The sequence below is a fragment of the Taeniopygia guttata genome, chromosome 1, assembly GCF_048771995.1.
Source record: "Taeniopygia guttata chromosome 1, bTaeGut7.mat, whole genome shotgun sequence".
Taxonomy (NCBI): Eukaryota; Metazoa; Chordata; class Aves; order Passeriformes; family Estrildidae; genus Taeniopygia; species Taeniopygia guttata.
In genome coordinates this window covers 34,541,842-34,564,825 of record NC_133024.1, presented here as the reverse complement: position 1 = coordinate 34,564,825, position 22,984 = coordinate 34,541,842, and the positions used below count along the sequence as shown (strand labels likewise).

The window sequence follows — 22,984 nt, the reverse complement described above, 5'->3', positions numbered from 1 at the left end:
CATAGGCAGGGACACCTTCCACTAGACCAGGTCGTTCAGAGCCCCATCGAACCCGGCCTTGAGTACTTTCAGGGATGGAATTTTTGATAATAAAGGTTTCGGTATGGATTGCTCATGGGTAAGAGGATCTGCTCTGTCCCTAGATATTTAGGAACTGTATCACCATTTTCCTGCTTTCCCACAGGTGCTTTAAGTCTCATTGGTCACAATGCCTTGCATTGTGCTAGCTATAAAGTGCTCTGATTATAGTGAAATGAACAACTTACTTATGCTAGATAGACACCTAAATTCTTCTGAAAATCATGGTGAAGTGACTTCCTTAAGATGGATTTGGCACCTGGAGGTATCTGTAAAGTGGAAGTACTGCTCATCTACCTTGTAGCTTTGGTTCCAAATAATTTTCCAAACTGGGAGATAGTCTTTCAAACCACAGGTTGTGAATGGACAACTGAGTCCAGATACTTGGCTGTCTGTGTGAAGGAACCATTAAAAGGCAGTGGGACAAACCAGAAAATGTGACCATTAGGGACATACTCTATGCCTGGCCAAGGAAAATGGTGGGCAAAGTTTGCCACCAATGCCTGAATTGATCATCAAAGCATGTCTAGCTTCCTACACTTTTAAGTACTTTCTGTCTCCAATCCACTTTATAAAGATTGTTTTCGAAGTTTCTCTTGTTCCTGCGGAATATAGTCTGGGGAATTTGCTCAGGTTGACCTAGAGAGAGGATGAAGAAGAAAGTACTTTAATAAGAGATCCTGCTCAATGTCAATTGTTTGGATTCCCTCCCTCTTTTGAATTTACTGGAGAAATCTAAAGCATCATAATGAATGTTTAGATGATTAACTATCCTTGTGATTGCACATGTAAAACCCTGTGGACAGAGTTTTTTCCCTGTAGTCTCAGTTGTGGCTCTCAGAGCCATATGGAGGCTCTGTGGTCCTCTGCAGACTGCAGATAGTACTGTCCATGTCAAAAGCAGTGTCTCCATACTGTTACTGCCTCTGCTGGGGACTGACAATGTTCACATGGCCTCCCTGGAGCCCACAAACCATCTGCAAAGATATTCCTGGAATGGCCAAACCCCAAGGTTCTCAAACTGTTGGGATCCCATAGCACAAGTGAGTTTATGCTCCACTAAGCTGCCTGGAAGCAGCTATAATGTAATTATTACAGTCCTTTTCCTCATGGCTGTGCAGCAATGTCATAAACATGGAATGATTATTTATAAAAAGTATTCTGATAATTATTCATCAAGATGCTGATGATACTGAATTCACAGCAGAATTGTGGTAAGGAGAAAGTGGCTGTACTTCACCAAATGAATCTTCTTGGTGGCAACTTCCACATCAATGTGAAGTAAAAAAGAAATAAAAAGGGCAAGAAGGAAAAAGGTGTCTTATTCTTAGTAATTTATGAAACCATCCTCCTAATTCCAGACTTGTGTCAGTCTTCTGTGATAGATGTGATAATATCTCAAGACAAAATAAAAGCATATTTCTTTTTTACTAGTCTGCTCCAAGGAAAAAAGACAAATTATGCTTTGTGAAGAAGCAATTTGCTATAAAGTGTAAAAATGCTTTAATATTAATATTTTATAATAAAATTCATGACATATTTATAAACACTCTATCAAGCATTTACAACTGAACCACAGCTGAGAGCTTGGACTGGAATAAATAAGCAAGGACACAGCTAGTATGAAATATACAGCTTAATTTTTATAATTGTGTGTGCTTTATTCTTTACACAAATGGAATGGATGCGCAGAGTATTTACACATAACAGGAGTGTAAGCTGGACAGGGTGTTTTGTAAACTCCAGTTCAGATTCTGAGTACCCCACACTACAGCTGGACTGAGAAACATCCTGCTAAAGAGATGCACGCTGGACATTGTGCTGGAGGGAGCAGCTTGGTGCAGACAGGCTGCTGCACTCAGAAATTCAAACTGGCCAATTTAAATTTAGGAGCACAAATCCAGAAATTAAAAGGCTATACCACTAAGAGCCAACAGTGTTGCCATTTTTATTTTCCTTTTTTTTAATGCTTTTTTCCCCCCACACCAAAGATCTTGCCTAGAATGCTCGCTCCCATGCCCAGAAATGCTCTTTTATATCAGGGCAAGTTGCCTGTGCTGTAGGGCCAGAAGGTCTAAGCTGCTAATGTGGTGTGAGAGATGATGGATTGCCTCTCGTGTTTTTCACCTTAAAGGCAGAGTCTCAAAAAGGGCCAATGAAGTGATAGTTCCTATAGGTCTTGGTGAGATGTCAGTGCAGCTGAAGTCTTCTGCAAATCCATTTGGCCCTTGGGGTCTTTTTGTTAGCAATTTCACAGCACTGGCCTCAAAAGGATCTTGGTCCATGACTTGGCCCTCTGGGTGTTACAGTAAAATAAGCAGTAAATAATGATGGAAGGTGCTGAGCCACTGTTTAATCAGGTGGCTTTGGTGTTTTACAGAGATGCAAAAAAGTATGATGAGGAGGATGGATGTTTAACTTCAGGTGATATAAATGAGATGGACTCCATTGAAATCAGAGGAGTGACTGTGATTTCCACCAGCTGAGGATCTAGGCTAGCTATATGCTGAATAAATTTTAGATGTTATCTGTTAGCTTTGATGCTGATTTGTGTCCTAGAATGGAAACTTCCTTTTTTAAGCATAATAACCTTATCCTTATTTCTGAACCAATTGACAAAATGTCTGATTTTTAATGGGAAAGAAAAATGTTTATTCCACCAAGGAAGGGGCTTGCGCACTTGAATGCAGTTGCACAGTGAACCACATGCATAACATGACAGGCAAAATGTTCAAGAGGGAAAATACTGAGATTAAAAGCTGTGAAGGATAAAAGACCACTTTCTGTGAACATAGCAGATATTATGGCTTTAAATCTGCATCTGAAAAAGGAGGGTGATACTTTTTCCTCAGCACGGTTTTTCCTACAAATATCCTCATGTGTTTTCACTCACTGAATCCTCTGGTCAGAGATACAATTTGAAAAACAAAAACTCAAATATAAGAAAACCAAAAATACAATTTGACTGGGTGCTGATGAGCGAGTAACAGTGAAGGTGTAATGCCAACAATTTCTCCATAGAAAACTAATATAAATAGGTAGGTGGATCTTGTATACCTAGGACACTGTTGCTGGCTCGTAGTGGTTATTAGCTCAGGTACCACACTGCTCTCCAGGATGAGGATTTGTAATTTCAGTGCAATGGAGAGATTTCTTATCCTTGACTTTTACCAAGTGGTTCTTATGACCCCATCCACACCAGAGCATCAAACCATGCTAGCTACAAAGACAATTACATCACAGAATATTGATCTAGAAACAGCCTTTACTACCAAAGAAATTACAAAGTGCTAGCATGGACAGGGTACCTCTGTAGGAAGGGGATTAAGCAAGAAAGAGGCTCTTCCACTGGTTGATGGTCAGACTGTAAGACCAGTGAAGAAGTGCCATTCCACTGAGCCCTGTTAGCAAACTCTCAATGAGTCAGTGCATGGAAGATTTTTTTATTTTCTTTGTTTGTGGCAAGGAAAAATAATTAAGTTGTAATATTGCACATCTGCACAAAGCCAGCAAGATGTCATTGTGATCATTCATGGGTGGACAAAAAGCTGTGATAATTTTGATTCTGCTTAGACCCTATGGTGCTACACACTGTGCCAGAACATGAGATATAGCACCAGGGGTGTGATCTGGCACTTTTCCTAAAGGGTCCAGCATTTGCATTGATCTCATGGTTAGATGCTCCCAAGTCTTTAACATGGACAGAAAAGGAATCTGATTATGCTAAGCTGTGTTAGCATCAATACGGAGTCAGGCGCCAATTGCTGTGGGTTGCAAGTTTGGACTTCTTCTTTTTCACCAGATGTAATTTTGCATGAGTCTTATGCTTTTTTTCCTCCTCCCACTACCACCCAGTATGATCTGAACAGCTGCAATGCAAAAATGGACTGCAGCTCTTAGGATGCTGCAACATGGAATGCAAAACATCAACACACAAGACAAATGGGAGTACAAGTTCCTAAGGGAAATAAGACTTCGCACTGGTTCTCTTGACGATTTGTTTTTAAATATATGTTTTATTTAAAAAAAAAAAAAAAAAAAAGAAGAAGTGCAATGTCAACTCTAAAATGGAAGCACAAACAACAGACAGAGAAAAATAAATAATGTTACTACAGTAACCAAGGACTGATGGAAAAATTGATTGTACTCAGCCGTAGTGTTACTGTTCACTGTAAAGCACAGCACATGACAAAGCAAAACAGTTACTAGTAGGATAGTACCATAAAAGGCTGCATGCTGAACTAAGAAACAAAGAAGCAGATGTGATTGATTGCTTAAAAACAGAGCTGAAAATTAGAATGAAGTTCCTGCTTTAGGATACTTGGTTTTTCAGGTCTGGTGGGCTATTTCCCAACCTGAGGCAATAGTATTTTGCTAGCATGGAAAAATCCATGGCTTCCAAAGATCTGGGGTCACTCTGTGGACTTCTGCAGAATTATCCAAAATCAAAGCATTCATTAATTAATATTAAGAAAAAAAAAAGTTTATAGCCCTTCTGGTTACAAAGCTCTTCTGGAGACTTAACTGAAACCCTTGTTTATAAATCTGCGCTGACCAGGCAGGAAAAATAGTTAAAGAAGTATGAACTTCTCAGTTACCATAGTTGGGCAGTAAGCGTGAGAGGCCCACTCAAGAGCCAGTAAAATGCCCGTGTTTTTAACCCTGTCACTGCTGGTGGCTTTTGCAAAGATCCAGCTCATCACGCTGTCCGCGGAAGGTGGCTGGGTAGCCCTGTCAGCTGGACAGGGTGTAAGAAGTGTAAGCTTGAAACAGACAAGTGCCAGAGGAGTCTATTTAGCATTTGCCCTTAAGATATATGTAAGCATTAGGGCTGCTGTAGCCACCAGCTATAAGCATTTCACTCCTGCAGTGCAGCAGAGGCAGGAGTGTGGGTTTTATAGAGAACATGGTCCAGCAGCAGCAAAGGCAATTCAGTTTTACTGTCATAGCATCCCTTGTCATCAGTTGTCCCCTTGTAAGTCAGTGAGGAATGGCATCACTACACAGAAGAAGGGCAATGTGAAATGAGAAAAAAAATACCTCCTTCTCCCCTTCCGTACACCCCAGACTGCAATTCCACAGACTTTCCCCAAATCCCTCACAAATGTCTATTGCCTCAGCTTTTGCTTTTAAGACCCTTGTTGACTGTGAAATGAATGAAGATACAAGTTAGTTGGTGACCTGCTTGCAAAAAGAGGAAAGATCAAATGCTTTTGTTATTTCCCTGAGGGAAACAGGAAGAGTCATAAAACATTTGGGGATTAAGGGTGCCTCCTTCCTAAGAGAGAAATTATTAACTGCATTTAAGCACTGACATTTTGCTTCTGAATAGTTGTCCCTCTCAAAGATACATTATCCTTTTGTGTTCAGAAAATTCCTAGAGGGCAGTGAGTTCAAGAGGTCTTTCCAAAGGAGTTCATCATGATTAAACAGAGGCAAGGGAGAGGATTAAATTGAAAGAAAAAAAAAGATCACAACTACTTTTTAAGGAATTTTCTTGCTTGTCATTAATAATAGAGAATCTGTTATGGAAGAGGTATAATGCAACTTGATGGTCCTCTTTACATTTGACAGTCACACAAGGGTGTAAATATTTTATCTTTCAATTAATTAATCTTTACAAAATATCTTCACAAAAACATTTTACCTATAGAAATTAGTTTCTATACATCAATATATTTTTATTTTTATAAATTATTCCATCTTTAAGTGCCTTCTATCAATATAAATGATAAAATAGACAATCAAAAATTTTAAAGCTTTTCCCAGTTGTATCCCTCCTTGTTAACATAGGTGCTGTGAATCCTTGTACATGTGTCTGTCGGCATGGGAACGTGTTTGTGTGCACATGTGTGTGGTGTGAAATGCTTCCATCCTCTCCCACCTCTAAACACCATCAAAATAAACCATATTGTTGGTAGTTCCTGATGCAATAGTGCTTCCAAAGGGGGAAAAAAAAAAAAAGCTTGACTTGGTTTCAGAAATGAAAAGATGTGCATAGTTACCAAAGTCGAGGTGTACCAACTACAAATGTGCAATGACAAGCTTGGAACAAGACCCGCCTCCCAGTCAGGTCACAGAATGTCCCAACAGTGACCTCAGTAGGAAGTGGACCAAATACTCTGAGCTTGATTTTGCAAGGTGCGTGTGGCCCTGATCTAGCAAAATGCTTAAGCCTGTGCCTAGCTTTGAGCACGTGAATAGTCCTACTGGAACTGGTGGGACTGAACAGCAAAGGGAAGGGTCACAAGTGACTCCAAGTCAACAGGCTACTCATGTGTAGGAACTGGGGTCAAGTGCTGAGCGCCTTGCAGGATCAAGCCCCCTGTGAGGTTCAAGAGCTGGGAACTTCTCTAAAGCAATCAACACACTGAGCTCAGCCATTGAAATTGATCAAAATGTCCGCGTGGGCACAGGAGGTGGCTTAGCTCCCTTGACAGAGGGTCTCCACGTCAAAAGTTTATACCTACAACTCGTGCTCTGAGCACACAACAGATTTGCTTTACATGGTAGAAGTCTTTTTGTTCCTACCCTTTGACCCATCAGTGTCCTTCATGGCTTCAAACACTTTGTGTTGTACATTCATCAAAATTCACATTGACTGCAAAGAACATAAATGCAACAAAAACAGGAAAGCCTCCAAATAGTATATTATAGTTTTCTTCTAAATATTCTCCCGTCGTAATCAGAGGTGCAGTGGCTAATTTATAATTTTTCCTTTGAAGGAATCCAGATGAAAGGCCCAGATTGTTCTTCAATTACAAGTTTGCATTGATTATATATATCTTCTAAGCTATCTCCTTGGACAATAGCTGCAGTAGAGAAAACATATCAATATTTCTTTTAATTAATAGATACAGTATCCAGCAGATCTTCAGCACACTCATAGATACTCATAAAATGAGAAGGAATTCCAGCACACTGAGATGTTTATGGAAAAGTCATACCCCTGCATATGACAATTAAGTTCAAATCAATGGCACCTGCCTCTGTCAGAGATCCACCCCACTGCTCGTACTGAGAAGACTGAGCCAGGTTAGTTCATAGAACTAGCAGGTCTGTCTTGGGGAGGGCAGCACAAGAGATCCTCCCACTGTTGGAGGTCAAGCTTTACACTTAATTCAATTTAGAACCTACTTCAGCAGTGGGCAGCAGCAGATTTGCACCCTTTCTGATCTGGTTATAATGAGTTCACTCTTGGCTGCTGAGGTTAACAAGACCAGGCTCAAGCTAACAGAAGGTAAAATAACTGAAACACAAAGCACAGTGGTTTGTCCCTTAATTTCCCTCCACACAGATACTCCTTCAGGACATCAAACTTTTGAGGAGTCAAGTGCCTCAACTGCTCTTGAATTTCAAGGAAACAATACTCTCAGGTCAGAAGTCCTTGCTCTGGGCACACTATATTGATAGGCTCTCTAGCTCAAAGACAGGGTTGATCCAGCAGTTTTGCAATAAAAGACTATATCTTGGGAAAAAAAAATTTGGTATTAATAAAAACATACCTGTGAAATATTCTCCAAATTCTTGTTCTAATTTAATTGCTCGATCATAGGTTTTCTTTGCTTGCTCCTCTGTAAGACGTTTATTCATTTCCCTAGAAAGATGGAGGAATTAATCAAAAAGTTTAGATTCTTGCTAGAATGGCTTTCAAAAGGCATGCTCAACTGAATCGCAGATGGATTGAGATTGGTAAAAGAATGAAACTGTAAAATTCCTCCAACAGCTCATGGACAGCTTCAGTATTTTCAATTTAATTTCATTCTTATGTAGTACAAAACCACTTCTTCAGACTATTTCCCATTTCACTTTTCTCTACCAAATTTTTATCTTGGGTTCACTACTCTACATTCGCAAAAAAAATACCAGGTCTGAGTCTGGCAGCTGCTAACTGAGATAGACTTGAGATATCAGGAGCTCATGGACAGGTCTGGAATCCAGGATGTTGCATAGTCTGAGCACTTAGCACTCCTGCCTGAAGCTCCTTCAGGAACCTCTGTATCTCCCAAACTCAGCCGGTGGTCTCAGATGGATAAGGTTGTACTGACTGCTTATTGTCTGCTAATAAATAAAAAAAAAGAATATAGAAGGTAACATTCTGGTTTCTTCAGAGTTTTATTACGTGATGGAGCATTTCTGTTTCAACAGAAGCATTCTTTAACAAGTGTAAGAAATTAGTTCTCTTGCCCGTGCATGCTCAGGTATTAATACCACTGCATACTTGCAATGAATCAAGATCATACTCATTCACTGCCTTATACTCATATGCCTGTAGATGTCCAAATTCTCAATAATAAATAGAATTTGCTTGTTCTAGCATTTTTTCCCAGTGTAGATTCATTTTTTTCTTAAAACATGACAGAAATTTTCTGAGCCAACTAGGAGAGCATAAATCTGATTTTATGCCTTTCACTGAATCATATGATATGTGGTAATGGACTGTATACAGTATGCCATGGGTGATACAAGTAGGAAATTATGGACATGATAGTGAAAAAATATGCTCTATGAAGTGCACTACAGTATGAACTTGCAACAGCTAACACCTACTTGACTTCTGAAAAACATCCTGGAAGATGTCTGGGAGGCAAAAAGGAGTTTCCAGAAATGGGTTAAAGCTGCCTACCTATATAAGTAACCATATAGCTGGGAACAATGCTTAGAAAAATCTCTTTGCAAGTACTAATGCTATGGAGACAGCAGGTTTATAAAATGAAGGATAAGAAATATTTATTTTAAATTTTATGTCAGTTATTTGTAGGATACATAAAAAGGTTTACTATAATCTGTGTGTTGTTCTGCTAAATTTGTAATAATACTAATTCTATTTATTGGAAAGATTGCTATTTAATCAGGTGGACTTCACATCAGCTACCCCTGCTTTAGGTGACTTAACTAAAACTCTGTCTTGTAGTGGGACACGCCACTGCAAATTCTTAGGAAAACTTAACTTTTTCATCTTATGGGCACTTAACCAATATTGCAATGCTAACAACATCTTTTCAGATCTGTTTCTGGTAAATTTTTGAAAAGTCTTTCTCAAGATCTTTGAAAAGCAGCAAAAATAATAATACAAATATAAACAAGTGTTTAAAACAAGTGTTTAAAATACTTTTAAACAGGTAGAAATTTGCATTACACTTTCAGGTTGTAGATTTGCCTGGGGTATAAAACCGTGCTAATTGTATTCCTGACTCTACCCATTCTGGGTCCTTAGAAGAGAGTATGGAGAAGGAGAGGACCATGATGTCCATTTTTCATGATGAAATTAAAATACTGTCATACTGCAGTCCGTTCTATTCCTTATTTCTTAGCTGGTGACCTGCACAGCTGGTGAATTCAAAATATAGTGCATATTTTCCAGGGCCTTTCTCCTCTCCCAGTGAAGAGCTCACCCAGGCAGGTTCTTTCTTACTTCTATTTCTCATCCCTATGATCTCACCACTGTTCTCATTCCTCTAGAGAGAGAGGCTGATTGAAGGGTATGAACAAGCATGCCTCTAGGAGTAAACCAGGTGGAGTCATGTAGGAATGAGAAGGGAGGGAGAGAGGGGTGATGGAGCAGTTGGTTTACAGCAATGGCTATGTGTTCTTTCAAGTGCAAATTTGATTTATGCTCCCTTCACTCTTACCTACACTTCAGATGGCTGCAAATGAGCATATGCATAAATGAGACACTACAACTTTATCTGCTGATTTTGATGAAAGAGAAATCTTTTGTCTTTGTTTCTCTGCATCTTGTGATTATAATTTTTTTTGTCTTTTGTGTTTTGACTTTGCTATTGAAGTGGCTTTCAACTCATTGTATGAACAGGAGTAATAGTTATGACAGATAAGCCTATAATTTTTTTGTGTTGCAGTACTCACATGCCTAAAAAAGACTGAATCACAGAATCATTACGTTGAAAAAGACCTCCAAGATCATCAAGTCCAACCTTTGACTGACTACCACCTTGTTAACTAGATCATAGCACTGAGTGCCAAGTCCAGGCATTTCTGGAACAGCCCACTTGTTTTGTTGCCCTAAGTAATAGCATTGCTTTGGCTCAACAACAGAATGATTGTCATAATATTTTGCATCTTTATAACATCATTCAGTCTATTCAAGGATTTGCTGTTCTAACATCAAATCAACAAAGCCTTCACATTATTGCCACTTTTCTGGTTCTGCCTGATGTATTTTTCAGAGTAAGGGCCACTTTTATTTACTTTGCTTTTTTTTTAATCACTCCAGAAGCAATGCCAGCATTAAAAACACAATGGAAATGTTTTATGAATGGGAAAACTGTATGGTAAGATTTCTGCTAAAACAATCAGTACAGAAGGCAGGCTATCAGACTACCCTTCCCCTTCTATACAGCAACAAAATCAGAATATTTTTGAGTTGTAAGGCTGTAAGAAAAATCAGGAAGTCAGGATGGTGTAAATACCAGATAGTGTGCATCATTCCTTGTAATGTGGCTGGACATACAACAAGGTCATTGCCAAAGGCAGGGCCAAGAAGAATGCATATTCCGGGGATGGGTCATGTTGGAATTCTCTGGCTCTGTGTCCAGTGGCTGCAGGCACACTGTTACCATCACCAGACACACATCTGTCACAGGACGGGGAGTGCCAACGTTTTAGCTGTCAAACACAATCCTATGGCACTACCTGGCATTGGCAGAGCCCTGGGACATGGGAATCACAGAATCACTAGGTTGGAAGAGACCTTCAAGATCGTCAAGTCCAACCCATGCCCTAAGACCTCAACTAAACCATGGCACCGAGTGCCACATCCAGTTCTTTTTTAAACATATCCAGGGATGGTGACTCCACCACCTGCCCAGCAGACAGTTCCAGTACTTAATCACTCTTTCCATAAAAAACTTTTTCCTAATATCCAACCTATATTTCCCTTGGCACAGCTTGAGACTGTGTCCTCTGGTTCTGTCAGTTGCTGCCTGGAGAAAGAGACCAACCCCCACCTGACTACAACCACCTTTCAGGGAGTTGTAGAGTGATAAGGTCACTCCTGAGTCTCCTTTTCTCCAGGCTGAACACACCCAGCTGCCTCATTTGTTCCTCACAGGGCTTGTGTTCCAAGCCTCTCACCAGCCTTGTTGCCTCCTCTGGATGTGCTCAAGCATCTCAACGTCCTTCCCAAACTGAGGGGCCAGAACTGGACGCAGCACTCAAGGTGTGGCCTCACCAGTGCTGAGTACAGGGGAAGGTGACCTCCCTGGTCCTGCTGGCTACACCATTCCTGACACAGGCCAGGATGGCCTTGGCCTTCTTGACCCCCAGGGCATACTGCTGGCTCATGTTCAGCTGGCTGTCAACAGGTGCCCCCAGGTCCCTTTCTGCCTGGGCACTGTCCAGCCACTCTGTCCCCAGCCTATAACACTGCAGGGTTATTGTGGCCAAAATGTAGGACCCGGCACTTGGATTTATTAACCTTCATCTTTTTCGACTCTGCCCATCTATCGAACCATTCCAGGTCTCTCTGCAGAGCCCTCCTACCTTCCGACAGATTGACACACGCTCCCAACTTAGTGTCGTCTGAAAATTTACTAATGAAACACTCAATACCCTCATCCATGTCGTCAGTAAAAATATTGAACAGAACTGGCATAGAGTTCAAAATTTCACCCCTATTACAGCAAATTAAGCTGATAGCTCTTTCATAACTATAAGTGTACATGGAAAACAACTTGATAATTTTATCCTGAGTTTTAACTCAGGATGAATATCAATTCCATATTTCCTCGTCAGCCTTCTCTCTGTGACACTAGATAATTCCTGCTCCTCCTCCACCAGGAGGGTGGAGCCCAGAATCAGGCCAGCACTCCAGCTGAGGCCCCAGTAAAACAAAATAGCAGTCTATTGTGTCCTTACACAACATAGATGTGAATACAGCCCACAGTGGCAAGTTCCCTTTTTTGCAACCACATCACACAGCCATTCATATTCTGTGTGATCCACCCAAACTGCCAGATGCTTTTCTGCAGTGCTATAGCTAAATTATTCCCTGCTTGTACTTGTGTTTTCATTGTCTCTCCTGCTGAATTTCATCTTACTGATCTCACATTGAGTTTTGATCTTATCCCCCAAAGTATGTGCCACCTCGGACAGCCTTGGCAGCACGGAGCCGGTGCCTTCTCTTTCATTCTTTTAAGTGTTATGTTTGCCCTTCTCCAGTCCCATGGCTCCTTGCCTATCCTCTTACAGACCTGCATGAAAATGAAGGGCTGGTGAAGAGGAACACACCTCAAGTCTGACACAGGTTTAGCCCCTGGTTCATGCCCTTGGCCAGGCTGTAAACCCCAAGAGCACCTGAGGATGCATGGGACAAGCCAAGCTGTGTGAATGAGCCCCTGGTGAACTTGTTGCACAGGCTGGAGCAAGTACACCAACCACTGGCAGGGGGTCCTTCATGGTCCAGCACATAATCCCACGTGTGCCAGTCTGAAAGGTGCAAAGCTACGGCTTGTTCCTTGAGATACCAGGATACAGTGGATGACAGGCTCTGAGGGCACTCTTCCTACTTCATCTCATTATTACTAATTTTAAAGAACAAGCCAAATGTACACTCAAGACCTGTGTGGTGCCACTTGAGGCTGTACCCGAAAATAGTAAAATGCTTGAAGAAGTTTATACTCACATCAGAGGCTCCCATGATTTGGGCTTAATGAAGATAGCGATGGGATAGAGTTGTGCAACTTGTAGTCGTTTGATAGCATTTCCTGACACATCAAGTATACAGTGCTTGCCCTGTTGGAAACAGATGAGCATGTGTTTATTTTTGCAGACTTTGCTGCAGATCAGCCAAAAGATAGGCAGCAAATCTGCAACACAGTGCCCTGGAATGGGGCCATTACTGGCACACCAGGGAAGGGGTAGCCCAGGGTATGCGCTCCACTATGCTGCGTTCTTTCCTTTGCTTGGTGCCAGTATGAATATACACTGGTGATACAGAAACAAATTTGGGATTTATTTTTTACTGGGATTAAATTTGCAGGGGCAGGAGGATTTTCTTGAGATGAGGAAAATCAATTCATAAAAAGCAATAGAATGTCCATGTTCTAAATGATTTATTCAGTTCTTGTTTATGTCAAAGATACCCTGTGTCACCTGAGGTAAATAATTTAATCTTTCTGTTTGTTCTTTTGCCTCTGTGAAAGTGATTTACTTTATCTACCTGTCTTACAGAGGGAAGGGTAGAGGTTGTTTTGAGTACTTGAGGCACTGTGTTAGAACCCTGAATCCATTGCACTACATCCAACTAAAGACAGTGCGAAGGATGATGTCATTCAGAGACTCCACTTGTGGAGACATTATAAAGCCTATAAATATTAGGATGGCGTTTTGCAGCTATTTTATACTTTTGGCAGAGAATCATGTCTGAGATACAATGTGGAAACAAAGCAGATCATGTTGCATTGGCAATAAAACTACTGTCAACCTACCCTTTCTGCCACAAATCTCACAGACTGGACACTAGTTCCATACAAATTATCATTGTACTGCCCAGCTTCTATAAATTTGTGCTCTTGGATATCTTTTTCCATTTGATCTCTTGAAATGACAAAATGATAATCTCTCCCATCCACTTCATAGTCACGCTTTGGCCGTGTGGTATCTGCATGAAACAAAAGACAGAAGATGTACAAGTCTTCAAAATCATTTAGTGCGAAAAATGCAACCAAGGTTTGCTCAGTGGGCAATGCTGGGTTTGATCTAAGTGAGGGCACTTCACATCTGAGAGCAGATCTTTGGCTACTACATATTGTTTTTAATACTCCACACTCCATATTGTTTTTAATGGAGCTAAGCCAATAAAGCCGTCTTTTTGTAGTAATACCTTCTGATGTTTACCTCCAATCAATACAGGCTAAAATAAAATTAGGGTTTACCAGAATTCCACTTTTTTTTTTTTTCACCAGAATCACACACAAACCTCAAATATAAAATGCATTTCATATTTTAAATTTAATGTTATTACAGTGATAAAATTAATTGTGATCTCACCAACTCAATTTAGCCTTATTTATAAGCCTGATTCTGTTCTGATCTCCAGTAGTTTTAAGTTCGTGTATTGCCAGAGACAACCATTTACAATGAATTATGACTGCAATTAGGCCCTCAAATAAACAGCAAGCTCTAATTGTGCAAGATATAAATATTCTGTTTAATTCAGGGTCTAACATTGCTTTCTGATTCAACAGTCTATATGTCACACAAATCACTGATAATTCTGTATATTTACTGGTGGATGCTGTGCAATTGAGTTGAAACTCTTACATTTTACTAGAATTTCAAACTTTTCAGAATTTTTTTCCCAGATGTTCACAACCTTTAAATTTTTTTTTAAATTTATTCGTTCTTTTCACCTTTACTGTCTGATGAAAAAATGACTTTTGAGAAACACAACTGTACATAATCATGGATGCTGCTTTTGTAGAAATTTACTTAATGTGTGTCACCAAGGGATACCATTCAGTCAGCTGCAGAACTAGGAGTAGAATCATACTTACGTGGTACACATGACCCAAATTTATCAGGGAACTCAGATATTAAATCATCATTGATCCGATCTTTCATAGGACCCAGAATAATAACCGGCCTGGTGTAATTAACTGAAAAACAAAAGGATCATATTTTGATGGTCTTACCACAATAATAAATAAATGCACCCAAATATCACTAACCAGAGTTGTTGTCTTTACGTATGAAGTGAAAATTTAGGAGCACATTTTATTGATGAATATTTTATTCATTGACATGAAAAAGGGGAATGGAATGAGTGCCACTGCGGAGCTCTGTGGTGGTCCATGCACAAGTCAAATGACTATGTAGAAGCATAGATATATTTGCTATCATTCAACAAGGCCATTCCCAAATGCTTGCAGATGGACTCTTCCATGAGGTATGGAAAGGCTATTGTAGTCTTTTTTTCACTTCAAGTTACATGGGTGCATACTCCATTAAACCAGATGTATGTGCTCCCATTTTAAGTTGCCTTTCCATATGTTTGTCTGCTCTGTGGTGGTCCATGCACAAGTCAAATGACTATGTAGAAGCATAGATATATTTGCTATCATTCAACAAGGCCATTCCCAAATGCTTGCAGATGGACTCTTCCATGAGGTATGGAAAGGCTATTGTAGTCTTTTTTTCACTTCAAGTTACATGGGTGCATACTCCATTAAACCAGATGTATGTGCTCCCATTTTAAGTTGCCTTTCCATATGTTTGTCTGCCCTGGACAGTGGCACGTATCACATGAGAAGCAAAATAGTAAAGGCTTTCCATGTGACAGTATTGCAGTAAATCTAGAAATGTACATCAATATTTTGTAGGCTGATTAATTTTCTGTACTAGTGAAGTCCATGAGAATGTACTGGGGAGAAGAGTCCTGGGAATGTTAAGAAGTGGTGGCTTCCAAGGAATACCATAAAATCAGGGTTTTTTTCATGTGAAAATAGACTGGGTGTCCAAGAAAATGAAGCCACAGTGAATTTGGGACTGTCAGAGCAAGGCTTACTGCTCTGCTGGCTCCCAAACTCTGAAATTAAAAACATAAGGAAGAGTGATAGAAAAGAAGATGAAACTTACTTTCCTGTCTTGTGACAGGTTCATAAGAAAGGATGCAGTCCTCTTGGCCTCCTGATGAGAGAAGAAAGAGAAGAGATTGAAGCTGATGAGTAACATGTCAGGTACTTAAGTTTGATAAAATGCTTCACATAGAGACAGACCAGGTTCAACACTTCTATCTTGATAAGCCTCTCACCTGAACCATTCCAAGTCCATTGTAACTTCCAGATACGGACACAGTTTTTTTCTTCCCTATCTTCCCCTTCCATGTGTTTCAATTCTGTTTACTGAAGTTGGACTTTTTTATTGATGGGCAACATGCAATTATTTGTGATTTGATAGAAGGCTGTTTGTAAGGGTAGTGCAGCAATTTAAGATGGAGTGTTTTGCCTGTTGTTAAGGCCCTAACATGTTGCTGCAGAGTAAATCAACAGGCTACCTAGACAGAACAATTTTTATGTACAGAATAGGTACTTATTTTTTGGTTGATTGTCCTTCAGTACATAACTTCTACAGTCTATTGCATTCACAGTCTAACATCTAGCTGTGAGCTATTTTCTGATCCTTATCCTTTCCCTGAACACAAATCACAGACTCACAGAATGGTTGGGGCTAAAAGGGACTTTCAACTTCTGGAGATCATCTATTCCAACCCCCCCTACTAAAGCACCTAGAAAAGGTTGTACAAGATCATATTTAGGTTTTTAATTTCTTCAGCAAAGGTCTCACAGTACTGTATTGTATACATTTGTCCTCCCTATGACCGTTTATGACAGTGCTGTTTCCTCATGATGATATTTAGGGGACTAAAGCAGAGAAATTTGCCATGAGAAACAAGTGGCACTATATGGACCATGACTTGGGTGCAGGTGTGCAGTCCTGATGCACCGCTGTTCTCCCATCCAAGGAAGTGAAAGAGGAGAGGGAGGAGGATTCTTCACCAAAAGCATGAGTAATTCCTACTCATTTCTTTTTCTGGGTTACTGTCACATACTTGGTACCACATGAGAGCTCTGGCAGGTTCTAAATACAAATTAGCAAAGCTTAAAATGATGACTTTGTTTTTGCTCAGTTCAGGGTTTGTCTGTGAGTAGATCAATAGATGGGATTCTGCAACTAATTGGGATACTAGAGAAGAAAGAGTATCATAAAGCATACCAGTGCTTTATAAAATAGACAGGGTTGCCTTCATTTCATATGCTTGCATGCATGTGAGCCTGTGTTATATTATTCTGGTAGGCTCCTGCCAAACCAAAGTGTGCACATACAAGGGAAGAGTGCTGCCTTGCCTGATGGAAATACATGTAGGATTTAGAGGCAGGTACATATCACCCAGAAGTAGCCTGCCGGCTGTCTGAGTTGCCCTTGAACACTGACTGTATTAACAAACTTTGTGTTGGATGCAATGCTTAGCTCCCAAGCAGTACAAAATTTTTTATGGATAAATCTTAAGCTGACTCCCACTCCATGAATCTGCTACATTCATAGATTTTTTTTTTTGTGTGTGATACAGTACCTAGGCAGCAGTGACAAATGTGTAAGAGAGGTCTTCAAGTAAAAATAATGTAATTATTGACACTGACAGAAACAGCAATAAAAAAGTGTACTGATGTGTTAGGAGAGAGGAAGAAGTGACAGGACTCACTCCTGCCTAGCAATGGTGTCAAAGCAGCAAAGGAGAGAACATAATTTTTAATAAAAGGAAGAGATTATAAAGCATTTGAGGATAAAACCACATAACATATGAGGAGTGTGGACAAAGAATTTTCTTTTCTGTTTGCAAATGTTTGATATTGTAATCACTTTTCTTTGGCTTTTTGCAAAGTTGGAAACCTAGAATTATTGTTACTTTAGGTTTTATGCATCACATATATTGGTTTCCCATAAAGTTCTCAGTAAGTTTTAGAGGAGATGTACAAGTCATGATGTCTCATTTCTCTGGAGGTGAAAAAATCCACTCTCAAAAGTCAACTAGGGTGCTCCTGCACTCTCTGTCCTCTACTGCACAGGAGCCAAGGCTATATTTTTCAACAGCCTGAGAAAGTCAGTCGTAGCATGGGCGATGAAGCCATCACATACCAACCAAATAGTGGGGAACCTGTTTGTACAAATGCCATCTTAAACTTAGAACTTGTTTCAATAGCAAACAGATCCACAGCAGGAATTTCATTTCACTAATTTCAGAAACCTGAGGCTTGAATCCTTATGCCAAGCTAGTCCCTAGATACCTTTTGGAGCCAATGGCTGCCTACAAATAGGTAAGTGCTTATTCTGAAAGACATGGGTCATCTGACTTATTTTACATGTCTACTTTGTGAGGAGAGAAAAAGTCAGAAGGGCGAATCTGTCTCCATTATCCCCAAACAGCATTTAAACAGCAAAGCCAGATGCAGACATCTGCAGTTAAACAGCAGAATCTCATGGGAGTGACAGTGTCAATAGCAATTGGAGGCAAATAAATAAAACTCTGAAAATATTGTTCTTTCTTATTTTTTTTCCTTTCTGTGGACTAATACTTGGCTTTGGCACAGATTTATAACCAGCACTGATAAGCCAGCACAGATTTTACTTTCTTTTTTATCCCATCTCTGGCAGACATGTCCCTATGCTAAAGCTTTTGCTACATCCACAGTCTCTGAAGGGTATGGGCTAGGGAGAAAAATGAGCCTGTTTTACAGATGTCTTGTGAATCTGTGGCCAGGCTGAAAGCAAAGAAAAATTCTCCAGCAGACTAGAATTGTGCTGAAGTTAAAGCCATTGGAAAATGTTGCAGTAAGCATGGAGAAACTTTGAGGCTGACTGTGATGCACAAAAACTTAAAGACAGACATCTTCCTGAGGTAAGGATCTGCAGCCCTCATTTCCAGACTCAACACGGGAATGTGACTGGGGAAAAAGCTGCACCATTTCCACTGTTTTTCTTTTCTGGAAAAAGGACTAAGGAAGCTCAAATTTCCAAGTGAGTTAAGTCCTGCCATGTACTGTCCAGACAAAATCCTGTAGGTCCTCAGAGACTCTTTTGCATGTTAACTATCCTAGATCTCTTTAATGATCTCCACTCAGTCAGTACTGCAAATAGTCCATAAAGTATTAAGAGCTCTAGAGTCAATCAATAATCAGATTGCTCTAACCTTGTGATGGCTTTGAGGTGGAAGATACAGTGTGAAATCCATCAGGACACAGGCTCTTATCATTTGCCTAAGCCTCATTTAAACCCCACATTAACAGCTTAATTAGCACAGGTTAGCTGTATTGATCTGGAAAATCTTCGTGACATTTAACAGATAAAACAAAAAGAGAAAAAAGAAAAAGACCTTTCTGTAGGATTTTGGTATGTTCTCCTGTTCTTCAGTAAAATCCCATTAAGTCAAAAAGAGAAGAAAAGAAATACTATAAAGGAATGGAAGACAAAAAGGGAAAGTTTCCTAAATGTAATAAACTTATGGGTAAAATTATTGAAGAGCTTTCACATTCTCTGGACCACTCCCTGCTTCCCTTTGCTCTTGGTTTGCCTGTTGGCGTTTTCTCATGTTTGGGAATAGAAGAATAACCCGGAGTTTGTTATAACACATAACCTCTATAAACTGGGCAGCAAGGTCCTGTGCTGACAGATAAATTTCATAAGGAGTATTAATTTAATCTTTTTAAGGGATTTTATAGAGTTTCAGATGGGTAGCTCCGAAATGGACTTAATGTGATGCCTCTGTTTTTCCTTTCTGATTAGATGGCAGAGAGCCTGTGAAAGGCTCAAACCCAGTTTCATTGCAGACCTGGTAGATATCAGGCATTTTTCATGTAACCCATAAAAAGGCCCCATTTCCGACTGCCTTGCCAGAGCATCCAGGGCTTCCACAGGTCTGGTGTACCTGCACCCATCATGTGGGTAATGGGGTGGGAGAATTGCTGTGACCTGCCATGTGGCAGCCTCCATGTAAACACCCTCCCTAATCCAGCAACCTATGCAGTGGAAATCCATAGATTTTCGCATCCTATTAATATCTGTGAATGAAAAAATCTGAAAAGACATGTAAGTAGATGAATTAAAAAAAATAGTACTAATAAAGACAGCTAGAAGTTATTTATGGTTTTAAAAAAAAGAGAATTTTTGGGTTCATTAAAATGGTTGGACTACTGGTGGTGGTTGCAATCAATACACATGTGAAATTCCTTTAAATGAGCCAAATAATTTAATTTTCCAGCTCTTTGCTGAATTTTGTTGCTCACCTGGATTTTAACTCAAAGAAGGCTTATTTTACTGCCACCATCCATTTAGGTTTTGGGATAATGTATTAATTACCTGAGTTGTATTTGCAATATCTTGGTGAAATCAATTTGTTGGTTTTATGCTTTTGCACAGGCTGCATTGACAATATATCTGCCTCTATTTGGTTGAAAATCCCTTTGCTGGGGCCCTATTTATGTGAACACATAATTTTCGGAAATTTATTGATAGCTATGAAAGGCTGGAAATCCAATATGTACAATGATCATCAGTAGTCTGAGCATGGACTTAATACTGAGAAGCTGTCTATGGGCAAAGATCAATACAGCTGTGTGGGTATAAAATGAGACTTCAATACTTGTGGCAGTATGCCAGGCATTTGAGTATGCCTGAATAATACAGTAATTATGGGAGCCAATGCAAGTGTCCTTATTAATCAATAACCTATTGTAATAATCAAGACTCCTTTAACCTTGTTATGAATCTTCAAATTTCACAGGAAGAGTGACTTGCTAATTTGCTGACAGAAATTAAAAGTTTTTTTTCCTACCACTTTTCCTTATTTTTAACTTTTAGTTATGTATTGCCTCTCTAGGTAAGTGGTGCAATCACAACCAGTTATGCAATTAGACTGAGCAGATGCGACAAATGTGTGTGTAATTTTGATGACAGCTGTAAAAACCTTTACTGAACTATGTGTAAGAGTGTTACAACACATATGCAGAGAGACTTAAAATTCTTGCCCATTATGAAAATCATGTCTCACAAAATAAAAACTGATGAGTCCATGGTAAAAAAATCTATCTTTACAAGCTTGATTTGAAAAAGAAATCAAAACATTTTAAGTTACAGAGCTCAAAATAAACTTTGAATCATGGTTTAATTAACTGGTCCAGGGATAAGTAAAAATTGGCTGTATGTGTCCTTGTCACAAAAAGAACAACTTTCTGCTAGACCAGGACTTTATACATCACTCTGCAAACTTGGCTTTACTGCTGAGAACAGGAACAAATAAACTAACATAGACTTCATAAGAGTGTGGCTGTGTGATTCAGCAGCAGCTGTGTAGCAACTCATCCCCTTCACGATCGAGCCAGCATTTGTTCCTGGCCCCAAAATACTATTATTTATAAAGGGTTAGATTTTACTCTCAAATGTGTCTGTGGTTTGCCCTGAAATTATTGGAGCTGAAGGGTATCTGTTGGGAGAAAGAATATCCCACTGTTGTCTCCAGCCCTATTTTTTTATAACAAACCAAGTGTTAATGGCACTGGCATAAGCACTGGTTTATTTTACCTACCATAAATCTGGTTTACCTTTTGCAACTTCTTTTTGCTTAGAAGTGGTCAAAGAATTTTCTCTTCAGACCACATTGGAGGATTTTCAATTATATTTTTGAAATAAAAAAATATCTAGCTTCTGTTTTTTTAACCCTGATGATATAAGCAATAGTTCATCTAAATACTCTAAGCAATACCAATAAAGCTATATTTTAAAGCAATGTATGTTCCTAAAAATAATGAACACATCAGAATATGTCCTAGAAAAAGCCAATTGATTTGTAACCCCCTGATTCCTCACTGTCCAGGTCACAGCCGGAACATTTCTCAGAATCCTTCAATATTGCTGGTTTGGAATGGTTCTAGGAATGATCAAGTAGTACAGGTTTTGACACTAGCTAGTTTTTGCTAAATGGTCATCGTGAGAAGCAAAAGTTAGAGAAATATGTTAAAACAATTGCCAGAGACCCACCAGAAAAAATGCAGAACGCCTCAGTCTGGACTCCAACTGGCCTGTTTTAATAGGGATATATAAGAAGGACTGCAGGAGAACACCTTGCCTTTGACAGTCATTTCTTACCCACACACATTTTCTTTGTTCTGGACAAGAATTGATAATTTCATGGAATCATAGAAGGATAGAATCATTTAGGTTGGACAAAATAAGTCCAACTCTGGCAAGTCACACTAAACCATGTCCCTGAGCATGTCTTTTAAATCCCTCTAGAGATGGTGAATTAACCATGTCCATGGGTAGCCTGCTCCAATGCCTGATAACATTTTCAGTGGAGAAATTCTGTCTACTATCTAATCTAAATATTCCCTGGTGCAACTTGAAGCCATTTCTTCTTCCTGTTGCTTGTTACTTGGGAGAAGAGACTAACTCCACCTCACTACAACTTCTTTTCATCTGTTTCTCAACAGTTTTGTGCTCCAGACCCTTCCTAAGCTCCACTGTCCTTCTCTGGATGTGCTCCAGCCCCTCAATGTCTCTCCTGCAGTGAGAGGTCCAGAACTGAACACAGGATTGGAGGTGTGACCTCATCAGTGCTGAGTACAGGGGACAATCCCTGCCCTGGTGACATTATTGTTGGCCACAGCATTGCTGATACAGGCCAGGATGCCATTTGCCTTCTTGGCCACCTGGGCACTCTGCTGGCTCATGTTCAGCTGCTGCTGAGGAGGATCCTCAGATCCTTTCCCACCAGGCAGCTTTTCAGCCAGCCACTCTGTCCCAGCTTGCCACAGCTCAGAAAGCAGTGGGGCAGGCAACCCTTTTCTTCCTACTAATTTTCTGGGGAAAGAGAAAAGAAAAAAAGCACTCTGCATGTCACCAGTGTGCTTCATGTCACCAGTGCATAGATCAAGGGCTAGATGAGTTTCCAAGTCAACAGACATGGTGTCCTCGCAAAATAACTTGCACTGCCTCACCCTGAACACACAGACTCTTCTCAAAGTGACACTACATCACAGTGAGAAACAGCTCTGCAACGTGGCTGGGTGAAAATGCAGTTAATACAGACTTGGTTCTACGGCAGTGGCTGATGCTGAGCTCCATTCCCAGCTACCCAGAGGCAAACAAGAACAGGAGAAATAGTAACTGCATGCTGACTTCTTCTGCCAGGAATGTTACCTCGGACACTCTTTTTTTTTTTTTTTTTTTTTTTTTTAGCCTTCATTAGGAATAAATAAATCAGGAGGTAGTGAGGAAATCTTCAAGGAATATGTCTGGTAGATATTTTTCCCACATCAGAAATGTTGATAAGCTTTTACAGTGTAGCATCCTTTCTCAACAGTCCCACAAAGTGAGAACTGTAGTGAAAAGAGAA

At 39.9% G+C, this 22,984-nt stretch overlaps 1 protein-coding gene across 45 annotated transcripts in view; it reads right to left on the bottom strand.

Annotated features, from left to right (window-relative positions):
- Positions 1–1,557: 1,557 nt before the first annotated feature.
- DLG2 (discs large MAGUK scaffold protein 2) overlaps positions 1,558–22,984 on the bottom strand; it is a 988,777-nt gene continuing 967,350 nt past the window's right edge. For all 45 annotated transcript variants that reach the window (XM_030286703.4, XM_032751275.3, XM_032751277.3 and 42 more), the window contains 6 exons: positions 15,676–15,726; positions 14,595–14,696; positions 13,527–13,699; positions 12,722–12,831; positions 7,584–7,675; positions 1,558–6,890 (listed from right to left, as the gene is read on the bottom strand). In XM_030286703.4, coding sequence (XP_030142563.1) covers positions 6,784–6,890; positions 7,584–7,675; positions 12,722–12,831; positions 13,527–13,699; positions 14,595–14,696; positions 15,676–15,726 — 635 coding nt within the window. In that variant the 3' untranslated portion in view covers positions 1,558–6,783. The remainder of the gene's footprint in view (positions 6,891–7,583; positions 7,676–12,721; positions 12,832–13,526; positions 13,700–14,594; positions 14,697–15,675; positions 15,727–22,984) is intronic.